The sequence below is a fragment of the Tyto alba genome, unplaced genomic scaffold (genome assembly GCF_018691265.1).
Source record: "Tyto alba isolate M040663 unplaced genomic scaffold, T.alba_DEE_v4.0 Super-Scaffold_14, whole genome shotgun sequence".
NCBI lineage: Eukaryota > Metazoa > Chordata > Aves > Strigiformes > Tytonidae > Tyto > Tyto alba.
Window position 1 is genome coordinate 14,016,460 of NW_024881276.1, and position 13,806 is coordinate 14,030,265.

A 13,806-nucleotide genomic window follows, 5' to 3' on the forward strand; every position below is an offset into this window, starting at 1 on the left:
TTAAAAATGCAACACGACTTGTCATTCTTGCCGTGCTATTGTCACACTGGCCTTATCTACCTTTTAACTACTGACTCCAAATTAATTTCCTGAAGCATTAACATTCTTTCTCCTAACAGTCCACTACAACTTCCTTACCCTATGGCGCAAGAGTTTCAAGTCATAAGCCATATTCTTCAAAACCAAGAAGCGGAAGAAATTACAAGTGTGACAGGTAGAAAATAACTTTTCAGGGTCTGTCACAGGATGGGGTTGGAATTACGTTAGGTCCCATGGCTAAGCAACAGCACTGGTCCTAGCACTTCTTCCTCTATTAATCATTATCTGCATATTCCACAGAACTGCTGACAGACTGCATTAAGGACAACAGAAACAGTTGCATCATCTCTGTTATCTGGACATCTACACAGCTGATGAGGAATGTTTTGATTTCAACACAAATTTCTGCTGCAGTGTAATCATTTACCAAAAATGACTTAATTATCATACAGAAGAACATATCAAGATAGGAGTTTATATTTCTGAAAGAGAATAATATTAATATCTAAGTGTTTTGTCTGAGCTGAAGACTTACCCCTTGCGCATGAAGATATTCAACTGTTTTTGTTATTGTGAACAGAACAGCACTGGCTTCTCGTTCTGAGAAAAATTTTTGCCTAAGAATTTTATCCAGCAGTTCTCCTCCTTTCATCAGTTCTGTTACTACATATACATATTTTCCATCATCATACACCTGCAAAAAGTACACAAAGATGTCAACTTTTAAATATTTATTTTCTGCTATCTTCCTGTGAAACTCACAGAGATAGTGCAGGTGCATCCACAAGCTGTTTTCTTCAATTATTTTTCCCATATTTCTCACCCCACACACTATCCGAACAATGTTCATCTTCAGAAATTAACACAAAACCTTCTACAAAGGGGTAGCACAGTAATGAAATAACATTAAAATACTGGCATGTAAATGTTTAAAGACAAAAAAGGATGAATAACATGTAGTTTTCCCCACATGGTTTTACATTAAACTAGACATGGGAGAAATTAAGCAGTTAGCCCTTATTTCTAGTTATGGAAAATGGCTTAATTTTTGCATGGCTTATATCTTTTAAGGAAGCAATTGTTGAGAATTATGTATATTATCACCAGGGGGCACTACAGACTGAACTATATCAAAACATGTTTTAAGGTATACTTAAGCATTTAATTTCTGTTGCACTTTCTTGGGGTTTTAACTTAATCCAGAAAGTGGTTCCTGCTTTATCAAAACCTTTTACAGACTCTGTTCCCTATTACTATTTCAACCTATTTTTATGGTGATATTGGAATGGGTCTCTTCAGTAATACATGCAAAATGAAAACTAGTTTGTGTTTAAGTAGAAAATTATCCAAGGTGTAGTAAAAGAAATTTAGGAATAGGTATCAGATAAAAGAATATTCATCTCAGTTTTGTTGTCTTAAGATAACTTGGAAATACAGGCTACTAAAGTTCTAAGCTTAGAAATTTTTGTGCTCTTAACTATACAAAAGGATTTATTTTCTCGCAAAATAAAAAAGAGGGAAGAGCGTTAAAGAAATAATTCTGCAGGCTTTACAAGCTTATGAACTTAAGGATATGAAGACATGCTGGGTTTCTATGTTCTCATTTAACAGCAATTTTTCCTCCATGAATTAGAAATGACTGATCATCTGAATGTGTTTGTATTAAGACTTTAAATATTACACAGTATTAAAAAGCAAAATTATCTCATTCTAGCTACTAAACTGGCATTTTAGATTTGTTTTTTTATAGGCATCCTCTCTGTAATCCTGGTATAATGTGAAGAAATAAGCTTATTTCATTTGACATGACAGAGCACACACATCTCAGTACTGTAGGAGGCATTCAAGCAAAATTTGCATTTGGTTACTGTTTTATCTGCTACCCCTTGCTGGTCCTGTCTGCCTGCCAAAAAAACCCAACCCAAATACCTCAAACAAACCATTCCCCTCGCCCTGATTTCTCTAATGGTATTATCAACTTAGTTGTTTGCACTGAATAAATACTGTTGAAGTTTTCTTCACCGTTAGGTGCACAGTATTATGCTGAGATCATAAATGTGATGCTAGTGTTTTAAATGAACTCCTGGCACGTGCCAAAGATCAGTCAGTGTGTCTTCTCTACCAGGCAAACTGGATGAAACTATGGTGAGAAACAGATGCAGGGACATGAACAAAGTATAATGTAATGGAGAAAGAGAACATGGTTTTTGCAAAGTGAAATAAGATTTCACATACGTATTAGGAGGTTTTTTTAAACTCATAAATAAGAGCTTGGACAGGGAGACTGGATATATGGTATTCAGGTTTCTAAATGCTTCTGAAAAGATTCTTCAGCCAATGCTTTAAATAACTCAAACTAGAACAAAAGTTCTGTTACAGAACAGTAACTAATAGGTAAAAAAGGGTAAAATACATATAATGGTCTGGCACAGGAAGTTTCTAGGTAATGGTTCGTTGGAAGCTGTGTGCTTCCTCCATTCTTACACTGTTTCCTAGGCATCCACTAATGGCCACTGTCAGAGGCAGGATACTGGATAAGAAGGACATCTGATTTAGCACAATATAGCTCCTTCTTTTGTTTATATACCGTGTAACTGAAAAAGGCCACTGATAACAATCAGAAGGAAAAACCCCAGAGGACTGTACATTGCAGAAAGAATTTGGTCTTTTGAATATACATTGTTTCAATCCAAACACCTTCAGACTTGAATTACATAAAAAAGCCAAGAAAAAATGAAAATTTCCATCCTAACCTAAATTCAAATATTACTGCATTTATTCTTGAAATACAAGGAAAGAAAGAAATAAATTCTCACAGAATAGTAATTTCCAAATACATGCACTTAAATGCTGAAACATTTTATGTTGGCATTTCAAAATAGAAACATTTGAATTTTGGTGTGAACTGAGTGAAAAATTGAGTCAAATCTATACTGAGTTTTATCTGTATAATAATACATGGTGCTCTTGATCAGCTTGAGGCATGAAGGCCAAGTACTCCTTGTTCTTTCCTCTGAAAGTTGTAATAGCACACCACTATATTGTGGGATATGCAAGCAATCCGTCCCATGCATCTACATTAGGACCATGAAAACTTAATGTTAAATTCTTACAGTAGTGGATATTACACAAGTTTCTATTACATATGAATCCTATAGCTCTTTCCTTACACTGGACATACTTCCATAAACTCTGCCTGAGGAATTGATCTGGAGTAGAAATAAGAGAATTACAGCCTACTGTCTTTCTTCCTCTGTGGACTTAAGGGTGGGGGGTTTTTCTGTAGTTTCGTTTTGCTTTTTGTGTATCACTGTTTATGTGAATGAAAGATGGCTCCTGCTGGAAGATGACTAATGATGATGATGATGAATTAATTACAAAGTAAAATAATTCAGCATATGTGGCAACTTCTCAAGGCTGCCTGGGCTTCTCTACTCTCAGTGTAAAATATTCATAATGCTGAAGTTCAGATAAGTACTCACATTCCTTATGTTTGTTTTCTTGCTTGAATAGCATAACCTCTATTATGAATTAAAGTAACACACCTATCATGCAGCACTAAAAGCAACGTGAATGCTGATGCAGCTTCCATGTTAGCACAGTTGCTTTCAGGTAGCTTTATTGTCCAGCTGTGAGATGCAGAACAAACAGAAAGTGGAACTGTAATCATAATATCTAGCTTGGAATAAGGTAAGTTTTGTGGTGAGCTCCCTTAGATGTCTGACTTTGTTCTCCCAAGAAAGGGCCAAACTATATGACATTGATAAAGTGAAAACAGATTATAGTAGGAGAAGACCTTTAGGCAGAGCTAGAGCTCTCTTAGTACTCATCTCCACAGTATTTACGAGCTACTGTTTTAATGACTTGAATGTTTGAGAATCTCCCTTCAGCTGAGCTCAGCTTCCTGGAAATGGTTAGCTGTTTTGCCTGAGGTTTTTGTTTTGGGGACCAGAATACTTTCATGCACACTCAGGAAGTCATTAGTACATGCCTTTTAATTTTTAATCCTCTTTAATACATAATCAAGGAGAGAAAGACAATTTTCTTTTTCTGTTAGGTCATCAGAATCTACTGTTCACTCTGAAAACCTCTACCACCCAACTTACGTTATTCTTTGCTTTTTATGGTCAAAGTGTTTCCATGGTCAGAGCAAATAATACAAGAGAAAAATAGCTAGATAATCTTCCATACAAAGAACAGATAAAGATACTAGGTAAAGAAAAGTGATGACTATGGATATGAAAAGGTTTTGTCTACCACTGAGTAATACCCATTACTGTCCATGAAAATTACTTCGGTTATTGTGCTAACAGTGAGTCCTCAGTTATACAATAACGCACTTTAAAATTGCTTTTGACTAATGTAAACAAAAGTAGATTCAAAGTTAACTAGGTAATCAAAAAACTTGTTTATTTTTTTAAAAACACTGCCAACATGACACAAATTATTCCTGTGCTAGGATTTATGAAGGATGAATTATTTGACCGCTCGGGATTACATTGTACCAGAATATGAGAATCTTTAAAAGAGGACAATGAGACATCTCAGTACAAGAGTGGGTATTGTTGAATAAATGGCATTAGGACATTGTTTTATTTTTAAATACTGAAAAACATGGACATACATCTAAATCATGTAGTTTGTCATCTCTCAAATTAGAAAGTGATATGCAATTATAATACACTAAAGGATGTCTTTAACACAGTACTTACATCTTTTAGGGTAATTATATTTGGATGCTGTCCATAGCGCAGTAGGATTTCAATCTCCTCTGTTGGATCTCTTTTACTCTTGTCAATAATCTATAAGAGCAAACAGATACATAGGCATAATTATTTTTGTGAATATTATATACTGTAACACTGGTGTTCTTACTAGCGTAAACAGATAAGCACTACTCATTGTTGGTGGTAAACGGCATGGATTATAACCAAAACAAAGTTTGTTAAACTGGAACAGCAAGGCAAAGCAAAAAACATTGTGAAAACATGAAAAAAATCTCTCAGTTGAGAACAGTTTTGGAGGATAAGTGATTTGATCCCTCAGGCTGTGGTAAATAATGCAAGGCTGTTCAATAGATAAGACTTCAGTCACCCACCATTTAATAAAACAGGAAGTTCCTAATTTGACATGAGATACTGGTTTGACAATGCTAATGAACCAATTTTCACAAAGCTAATCTCAAACAAATGTTTAGTGCAGCAAAAGACAAAGCAGGAGAGTAAGGGAATCAAAAATAAGACAAAGGAAAAATTCATCAGTGTTAATTTAGACAAGCATTCTATTATGGAAGTTCATTTGAATCTCTGGCAGCTTGCTATAAGGCTCTGAAGTTCTCCCTCTTCAAACAAGCAGAATATTATTTTTGCCTACTTAAAAAATATTCTTATTCTTCTCCTTTTTTTCCTCTCCTTCTGAACTGTAAAATTGCCTCTAATGTCTTCTCCATCTCTGTCTTACCCCCTTCTTCTTCTTAACATCCTTAAACCCTTAATGCTACCAGCACCATCCTAACACATCAGACACTGATCACATTCTTTTTTCATGATTCCTTGAGGAAAAAAAAGCCACAACAGAGGCAACAGAAAAGCAAGGCAATCTTCACAATAAATGTTACGGCTTAGAGAATTAACAGCTATGCCAGTACTTTCTTCCAGTTTCAAGAAATTACTTCAAATTACAAGCACAGAAGTCAAATCTGTTCCTGGCCAGAACCAGAATAAAACACAAGCATGTAACTACCAAATTTAAACTGGAGGGTTTTCAGTACACAATCTGCGTCCAAGGCTACAGCAAAACATACTTAAATATGTAGAATGGGAGGATAAATTAATTAGTAAACTGTTCAACAATTCAAAAAGAGAACTGCTTCACAGTAGAGGATTTAAATTCCCCTCCCCCTTCCTCACCCTTTTAAAGTCTGCTAATCCATACTACTGCTTTCATAGTAACCATTCATCCCCAAAGTGTTATACAGAAAGACAAAACACCCTTATCATTCCACTTCTGGGAACTCTACTGATTTCAAATAAAAATTTAAGGCCTTCAAAGAAGTGCTGGAAAGCCTGACAAAGTAACATAAAAACAACATTAGAAACCTTTTTAAAAATTAGCAAAGATTAAGTTTATTCTGGAAAGTATACCGGACTTAAGCACTGTTACAAACTCCTAGATATAGGAGAATTTATGAATCTACTTTGGAAGCAAAAACCCTATATATAACCATGTTTAAATAAAAGTAATCAATCACATTTTAAAAAATGATGAAAAGTCATGTAAGTTTTTCATAGCACATTTTCTTCTAGAAGCAGTCATATAACTCCCATCAGTTTTACTGTAATTACATAGGTGTTTCAAAGACTGAAGATTGCTTTTCACCACCCAAACCAGCATATAGATAACAAAACCTATAGCAATTCCATGTAAATATCTGCCAGTAAATATTCTATTTGGTTGATTAGTATAATTCACATATTCATCTAAAATCCTTTTTTATTAAAAAATTATCTTAATTTGCTATGTTATTTATGGCAAATAAATTAATGATGCAAAATCCTGAAAACAGTGCATTTTGTAACAACTTAATTACCTTTACAGCATATTCCATGTTTGAACCTTTATGAATACATCTCTTGCAGATAGAATAAGACCCAACTCCAATATCTTCCTTTACTTCATATCCATCAGTAAACTGAATGCTGTTCCTGTGCAACTGCTACCAAAATAACATTCTCAATTAATGAATATCATAAATATTTTTAATATAAAGGTCAATTATATAAGTTTTTTAATTCCTACTGATTTGCTTTGAATTTTAAACTGATGGCTGTACTAGGTCAAAGTGGTCTAAATAGCCACTACCTTCTGCATGATATTACTATGACATAAATTATATATTAGACACATTGTAAATAATGCACACTGTATTTCAGAAACTGACAACATGACTTTTCTGGTTACTGATTTATTAATTTAAAGATAGAATCTCCAAAACAAATAAGAGGACTACAGATCAGAGGACTACATGATAAAATAATGATAAAATAATGGTGAAAAAGCATCACTGTTTCTATTATCTGAACAGATGAATGCCAGCTGGAAAATTCAGACATACTGACTGAATAGAATCAGATTAACCAGAAATTGCATGCAATGGAAGTCAAAAAATCCTTTCACAGAAATAAAAAGCTGAAAGAAGGACAAGTGTTCACTCTTGTAAGGGAAGGAAATGGTGTTCTAGTATAAGGAGTTTGTGCAAAGGATGCAAAGCATTTGCAGGAAACCATCTGGGTATCCTGCAGCACAGAAAAGAGGAAATAGGAGTGAGGAAGCGGTTGAGGGGCACAGAGGAAAGGCAGCAGAGACACAGGCCTTTACGAGGAGGAAACCATATACAAAGAGAAAGAATTTAATCCACAAAACTGTGTGGGAAAGAAGGAGCATAGAAAAGCTTGCAGAAACTTTTAGCAAGACTTCAGGGCCAGAAGTCATTCTGATGTGTATACCAAATCAGACAGCTTCTTCAGAATCAAAAAAAGATCCAAACCCCTTAAAGGGTAATGGTTTATTCCACATAAAACAGGTAATGTGTATGAACAAGCCTGTCACGACTACTCTAGACATGAGAGGATTAAAGAAATATAAGAGCTATTCATGTTCTGAATAAATTGTTTCTGAAAAATTCTCAGACATTTGCAAAATATCCTTGCAGTGAAAAATATAAATAAACCCAATCATACAGCATACATTTTTATTCCTGCCTATATACCAGTAAGTTTTCAACACAATTTAGATCATCAGTTGGTTTTCATGACTCAGTCTTCCTCAGTAATTATAATTATTAAAAGCAGAAAGAGGAAGAAATACAATTTTTGCAGAGGTCTTCCAGTTTTCTTTCCTGTACATGCAACATCTGCTTCTTTCCCACTGGTTGTAAACTCTCCAGTGCTGAAGCATGCTTTCAGAATAACCTCAGCCTCATAAGGAGGCAGGGCGTGCTTCTTCCCATTTGAGCATGAGGTCCACATTTCTTGTCTCACACAAAACTGCACCTATCCGAAGGTTTGTTGTCCAAAGATAATCAGTACTGGCAGTAATAGAATACATAATAGCAACTGCATTAGGCTATTAAATGTGACAACCTCACAATTATTAATAAGGGAGACTTTATTGGAGTCATTCTAATACTGGTAGGAAGCCAAAGCTTGTGTGCGTACTGTAACATTGACTTGTATGATAGACTGAAATTAATCACAAAATCTCACAGATTAGCACCTTAACTTAAAGTGGCTTGGGAAGGATGGAATATGTCCTGAGTCATGAGTTCCAAAATATACGGCGGTCCGAAACATCCAGATACAATTCACAATTGTACTCCAGTGCCTCCTACTGCACTGCAGGAATCAACTAATATTTTCATGCATAGTGGAAAAAGATGAAGACGTCTGTTACTCCCTTCTACCTTATAATTATGGCTTGATATTAAAGAGTTAATACAGTACATATAGTAGGACGTTTTCATTTAAGGGTTGAAGCCTATTCACACCAGTGACTTCTCAGTAATTACATAGGTCCTGTACCATCAGAGGTTTCCTTTGCATAAAATAATCTGAGCTTTACTTTTCTTGTATAAAGCTGATAATGCCTTTGTCATGGTACTTCATTCTGTGATGAAGCAAACAATCCCTCCACCAAGAGACAGCAATACTGCTTTATAGACTTTTTTTTTTTTTTTTATAGCAGATGTACTCACCTGGACAATTGAATGAACTCCAACTGTCTGCATTGCTTGGCTTTCATCATCTGATGCAATAGCTACAAAACTAAATCCCCGAAAAAGTTGATGTGCATTAGCACTAGGTGGGATACCAGGTGAATCTGAAAAACACATCATCTACTTACAAGCAGTTTTTAAAAATGTAGAGATGAGATTATATCTACTTGGAAGAGCAAACTACAGCTTTACTGTATAAAGTACACAGAAACTGGAATTTGCAGAAAGTGTTTGGGGACCCAAATACAAATAATTACTGAATTGATTTGCATGTGCCATCTAGAAACACAACTGATAATCAATGGCTACAAAGATCATATTACTGTCAGACAATATTTTCTTATACAAAAAACAGTACTTTGCAGAAAATATTTACATATAGCAGCATATCAATGCTATATTTATGGAGGAGAAGTACCAAAATTTCTAAAGACAGAAATTTCTATCATATTTTGAATGGATCAGTGTAAAACTATGCAGAGACAAATTGCACTGAAACATCAACTTTGCCTCCCAAAGCCTGAAATGACTAAGCTTCTACATATATTACAGTATGTAGAGTCACCATCATGAATTAAATGAAGCCATATAATATAGCTTTTAAAGAGACATAGACATGGATAGTCTCTTTGAATTAAAAAAAATGAGATTATTTAGGTAAATAAAATTGAATTTATATATATGTTTTGTTTCTAAGGATTACTTTAACATAGGACAATCAAGTCATTCCTCATGATATATTTATACTAGAGACCAGAAAGAGCTTTATGAACTATGGAATAGTTTATAGTCTGCGAGCACTTATTTATCCCAGAAGCTCCTGGAAGAACAAGACACTTTACATAAGCTGAACAGGAACAATGTTGCTAATTTTTGAATACATAAATTGTTTCATTCTTCTCTTTTTACCTTTTGGAGTTTTTGCTGTAAACTCAGGGTCAAAATAAAACGTATCTTCAGGTCTGCCAGTTGCAGGTTTAAAAGGGGGATGAATTTCTCTCCTGTACAATTTCTGAAGAGAAGGCACAGGCCAGAGTGAATTAAAAAGTTATACAACACCGCCAAACACTTAACTAAGAAATTTACTGAATTAATTTTGAATTAGATACTCACATTCCAATCTATTTTGGAAAAGAATGCATGCCTTTTAATCTCTTCAACTCCATCTGGACCTGCTCCTTTTATAAGGAAGAAAAATGTCTGTGAATTATTTTCTTCTTGGTCAAAAGAATGACTAGCAAAATTATATTTCTTATTTATCTGAATTAATTTTAGATGTAAGAATAGCAGAAATTATAATTTGTTTATCATTAGAAAAGCAAGCAGGCAAACTATGTTTTTACTTCAAACCCTATTTTACCTAAGAAACTACAAATTTATTTAGTCAGTTTAGTGATCAGTGATGTTATCAATATTATGATCAAATTTAAAATATTCTGCTAAACACTTTACCTAATCTGTTTGCTGGGTTTCTTTTGAAGAGCATTCGCAGAAGGCTCTGTGCTTCAGGACTCAAGAACTGGGGCATTCCAAGTTTGGCCCTATAGAACAAAAATAATTAATAGCATACAAACATATTTAGGTAAGAATTAACTCTGAATTCCCCCTGTCCCTTGTCATTCAATAAATCCATATCAAACAAAATAGCATCACTGAGAAATTGCCTTCAGACATCAGAAACAAAGCAAAAGTGCTGTCAGTCATGTAAACATGTAATTTCTTTTTTTCCCCCCCCCCCCCCGTTTTGAGTAGTGTAGTATTTTCAGTAATGACTCAGGAGCGTAAGCAGAGGAAGAGGTGATTAAAAAAAAATGTAGAAAAGAATAGTTACAGGATAACAGTTTAGAAACTTGTAAATTTTTATAATACGCTTTGATCTACTTTTAAGTCCAGTTATTACCAAATGACACCAACCAAGCAAATCCATTCTGATAGCAAGATAAAAGACAGTTTAGAAGAGGTAAGAAAACTACCGCAGTATGGCATATACCAAGAACATCCAAGCAAAACAACAGAAAACCTAAGCTAGAAGATAGAAATTGAATTAAAGTAGGACAGATCTTGCAAGATTAGTACGGAAAAACAAGGTCACTCCCTTCTTTCTTTCTTTTTGCACCCCCTGCAATCCATTTCAACTACTACTTTCCAACTTGCCAGTCCTGAATTCTTAGATTAAGTTTTTGTGGTTCTGTCATTAATTTTGATTTGTAATCCTTGTCATATTTTTCTCCTCTCCGTTTAATGTTGAGCCTGTATCCTCGCTGTTACTAGGTCTCACTTTTTCTTATGACCATGATAATTGTAAAGATGGATACAATTCCCTCCCTTCCATCTCTCATTCAACCTGTAGCTTGTATTTTTCCATAGCAATCCATGACACAAGCTTTCTTGTGCTTCCCGATGTTTCAACCAGAAGACATGATTCGCCTTGCATTCCAACTATTTGTAGAGGTCCACCCCTGTGTCACTTCAGCAAGCGCATACATGTTGCCATTGATTCACTATTCATTACTTTAAAACCATAATTTACTAAATTTTCCATTCCTTTCAACATGAAAGAAGCCAAGGGAGGTGGGAAGTCTGAAAAACTGTCTTCTTAGGGCTCTTCAATATCATACTACAGGCAGATCAAGACCAGCAACGAAGTGAAGTGGGCCACCCAATGCTTCCATACTTGCTGTGCACCACTAGCAGCTGAATTCTTATTCATGCACTTTATATGCAGTGATTACATTGCATGTTCACTTGATGTCATTTCTGCTCACAGCAAAGTATCACAGAGCTACATTGCAAGAAGGAAGCAAGGAACAGAAGCACAATGGTATCATTTATGATGTTATTGAAGGACAGAGAAGAGACAACTAAATATGATATGACTGTATTGGAGTGGGTAGAAATCTTTGTCCTATTATAATCCAAAACAGCTCCAACAGTAGGATACAGCTCTGGAGGTTCAGCATGAGAGGTCAACTGCATATAAAAACCTAAAACCAGGCCAGCAACATAACTGCAATTAATCTTACGGTGAAGTGACTCAATGAATCACTGAATATGTAGAATAAATTGAATACGTAGAAGAAATTCGAGAGGACTGCTATGTACTGCAGTCCACAGGGGAGTAAATTGGAGGCCCTTGCACAAACCACAGAGATTAAGACTGTTATTGCTGCCTTTCCATCATGAAGGAACACCTTTCACAAAATCCTTTACTATCCAGATGACACAGAAGAAGAAAAGGTGATCGCCAGGTCCTCAGAGTTCCTAGGTTACATGAGTGACAGCAATTTTTTTTCTGATATACCTGATGGACAAAGACAAAATTTTATATGAAGGCATACCTCTTTAGTAAAGGAGAAAAGACGGTTTTAAATAATTAACTTCATTGCTGCAAACTAGGATTTATTCAAATTGCAGAGTTTCTCAGTTTTAGGTGAAACACAAGAATAAAAAAAAACTTGTCTTGGTAATGTTGTGAGAAATAGAGTGCAGAAAAAACATGTGTTGTAAGAAGAATACATTTTCTGTGGATTTTCAAGAACAGAAGGTAAGAAAAGCAATATATCTTAAGTGATACACTATGAAAATATGAATTTGTATGCACACCTGTCCATTTTAAACAATTTTATGAAAAATTTAAGGACAGATATAGTAATTTACTAGCATATAGAAAATAAAAAATAAACATACTGCCACTCTTGTGGAGCCAGACAAAAAATGTGAACATATCAGAAAAGACTTAGAATATCATCTGGTTTACAGCTGTTCATTTTACCAGCAGCAAAATAGATTTATATGTATTTAATAATCATAAGTGTACAGAACATTAAAAGGGAGGTAAATTTTCTTTACTTCATACCACATTTTTTGTGCAGTGCTCAAACTAATGACAATTACAAAGACTAGGAGGTGAGAAAAGAAAGAAGCTGGAAAGGGAATTAGAGATACATGCTCAGATGAAATCTGAAAGTAATTATGAATGTCAATTAACTGGGGAGATGCAAGGAGGATATTATACATGGCAGCTGAATACAGAAGATTTTTGTAGCAACAGTGGAAAGACTGTTGAGGAATGGAATGGAGTCACATGCAGGCAGAGAAAAGAAGAGAAAGATGTGACTCATGAGACATGAATACAAAAAAATGCATGGCTCCTGAAATAAGTGAGAGTATAGTAGAACTATCTCAGACTAGCTTCTTATAAATTGGAGGTGGTCAAAAGGAGTTTACGCTTGCTGTGAATAGACACAACCTTTTAGATAAAGACATTCAATAATCACAACAAGAAGATTTGAATTGGTATGGTGTTGAGGCAGCAGAAGAAACTAATATCACTAAATATATTTGCAAATATAAGACACCAGGAAGAAAAACAAGGGCAAAGAATAACATAACATATATGCATTATGAAAGCAAAAGCAAGGAAAATGAGTTTTTTTTTTTCTAGTAGTTTTTACATTCTAATTCTTAGAAAAAATATGAAATAATTTCATATATTTACTTTTCAAAACAGGCTGTTGGTGCAAAAGAAATGCTGACTGATACATGGGTAGACAAGTGGTAACAGAGCTACAAACAACGATAAACAATGAAGCAGAAAAATGAGAAAACTAAAATAGTCTTATGAGCTTCCATGAGAAAAAAAAAAATGGTATTAGTAAAAAATTGGACGGAAACAGAGAAGTGGAACTATGATATAACAGAGTTGTTTGCACAGTGTTAGGCTACAGTCCCAAAAGTGGGACAATTATGTCATAGGTTGTATTAATTCAGAGAATATGTAGGGGATCAGCAAGGACAAAAAAGCAGGTCTTCATTAGCAAAAACAAGAACGTTAACTGCATGAAGGAAAGCAATTTCTACAATATAGCTAATGCAAAATCTATACTGGAAATAGCAAAGGGGAAAATTGGAGCTTGGGCAAGTCACAGGAGAGTACATAAGGGAAGATGCACTTCAGCAAATAGGGGAAGTATCAGGGAAGCAAGTTCTTGGCA

At 34.8% G+C, this 13,806-nt stretch overlaps 1 protein-coding gene across 2 annotated transcripts in view; it reads right to left on the reverse strand.

Annotated features, from left to right (window-relative positions):
- The window catches only part of RPS6KA3 (ribosomal protein S6 kinase A3), an 80,368-nt gene that overhangs the window by 12,152 nt on the left and 54,410 nt on the right, over positions 1-13,806 (reverse strand). The window contains exons 11-17 of one of the 2 annotated variants that reach the window (XM_033010086.2): positions 10,265-10,353; positions 9,926-9,990; positions 9,722-9,824; positions 8,792-8,916; positions 6,629-6,751; positions 4,752-4,841; positions 575-733 (exon numbers count right to left, since the gene is read on the reverse strand). In XM_033010086.2, coding sequence (XP_032865977.1) covers positions 575-733; positions 4,752-4,841; positions 6,629-6,751; positions 8,792-8,916; positions 9,722-9,824; positions 9,926-9,990; positions 10,265-10,353 — 754 coding nt within the window. Of the gene's footprint in view, positions 1-574; positions 734-4,751; positions 4,842-6,628; positions 6,755-8,791; positions 8,917-9,721; positions 9,825-9,925; positions 9,991-10,264; positions 10,354-13,806 lie in introns of both variants that reach the window. The other variant, XM_033010085.2, reaches the window with a different exon arrangement.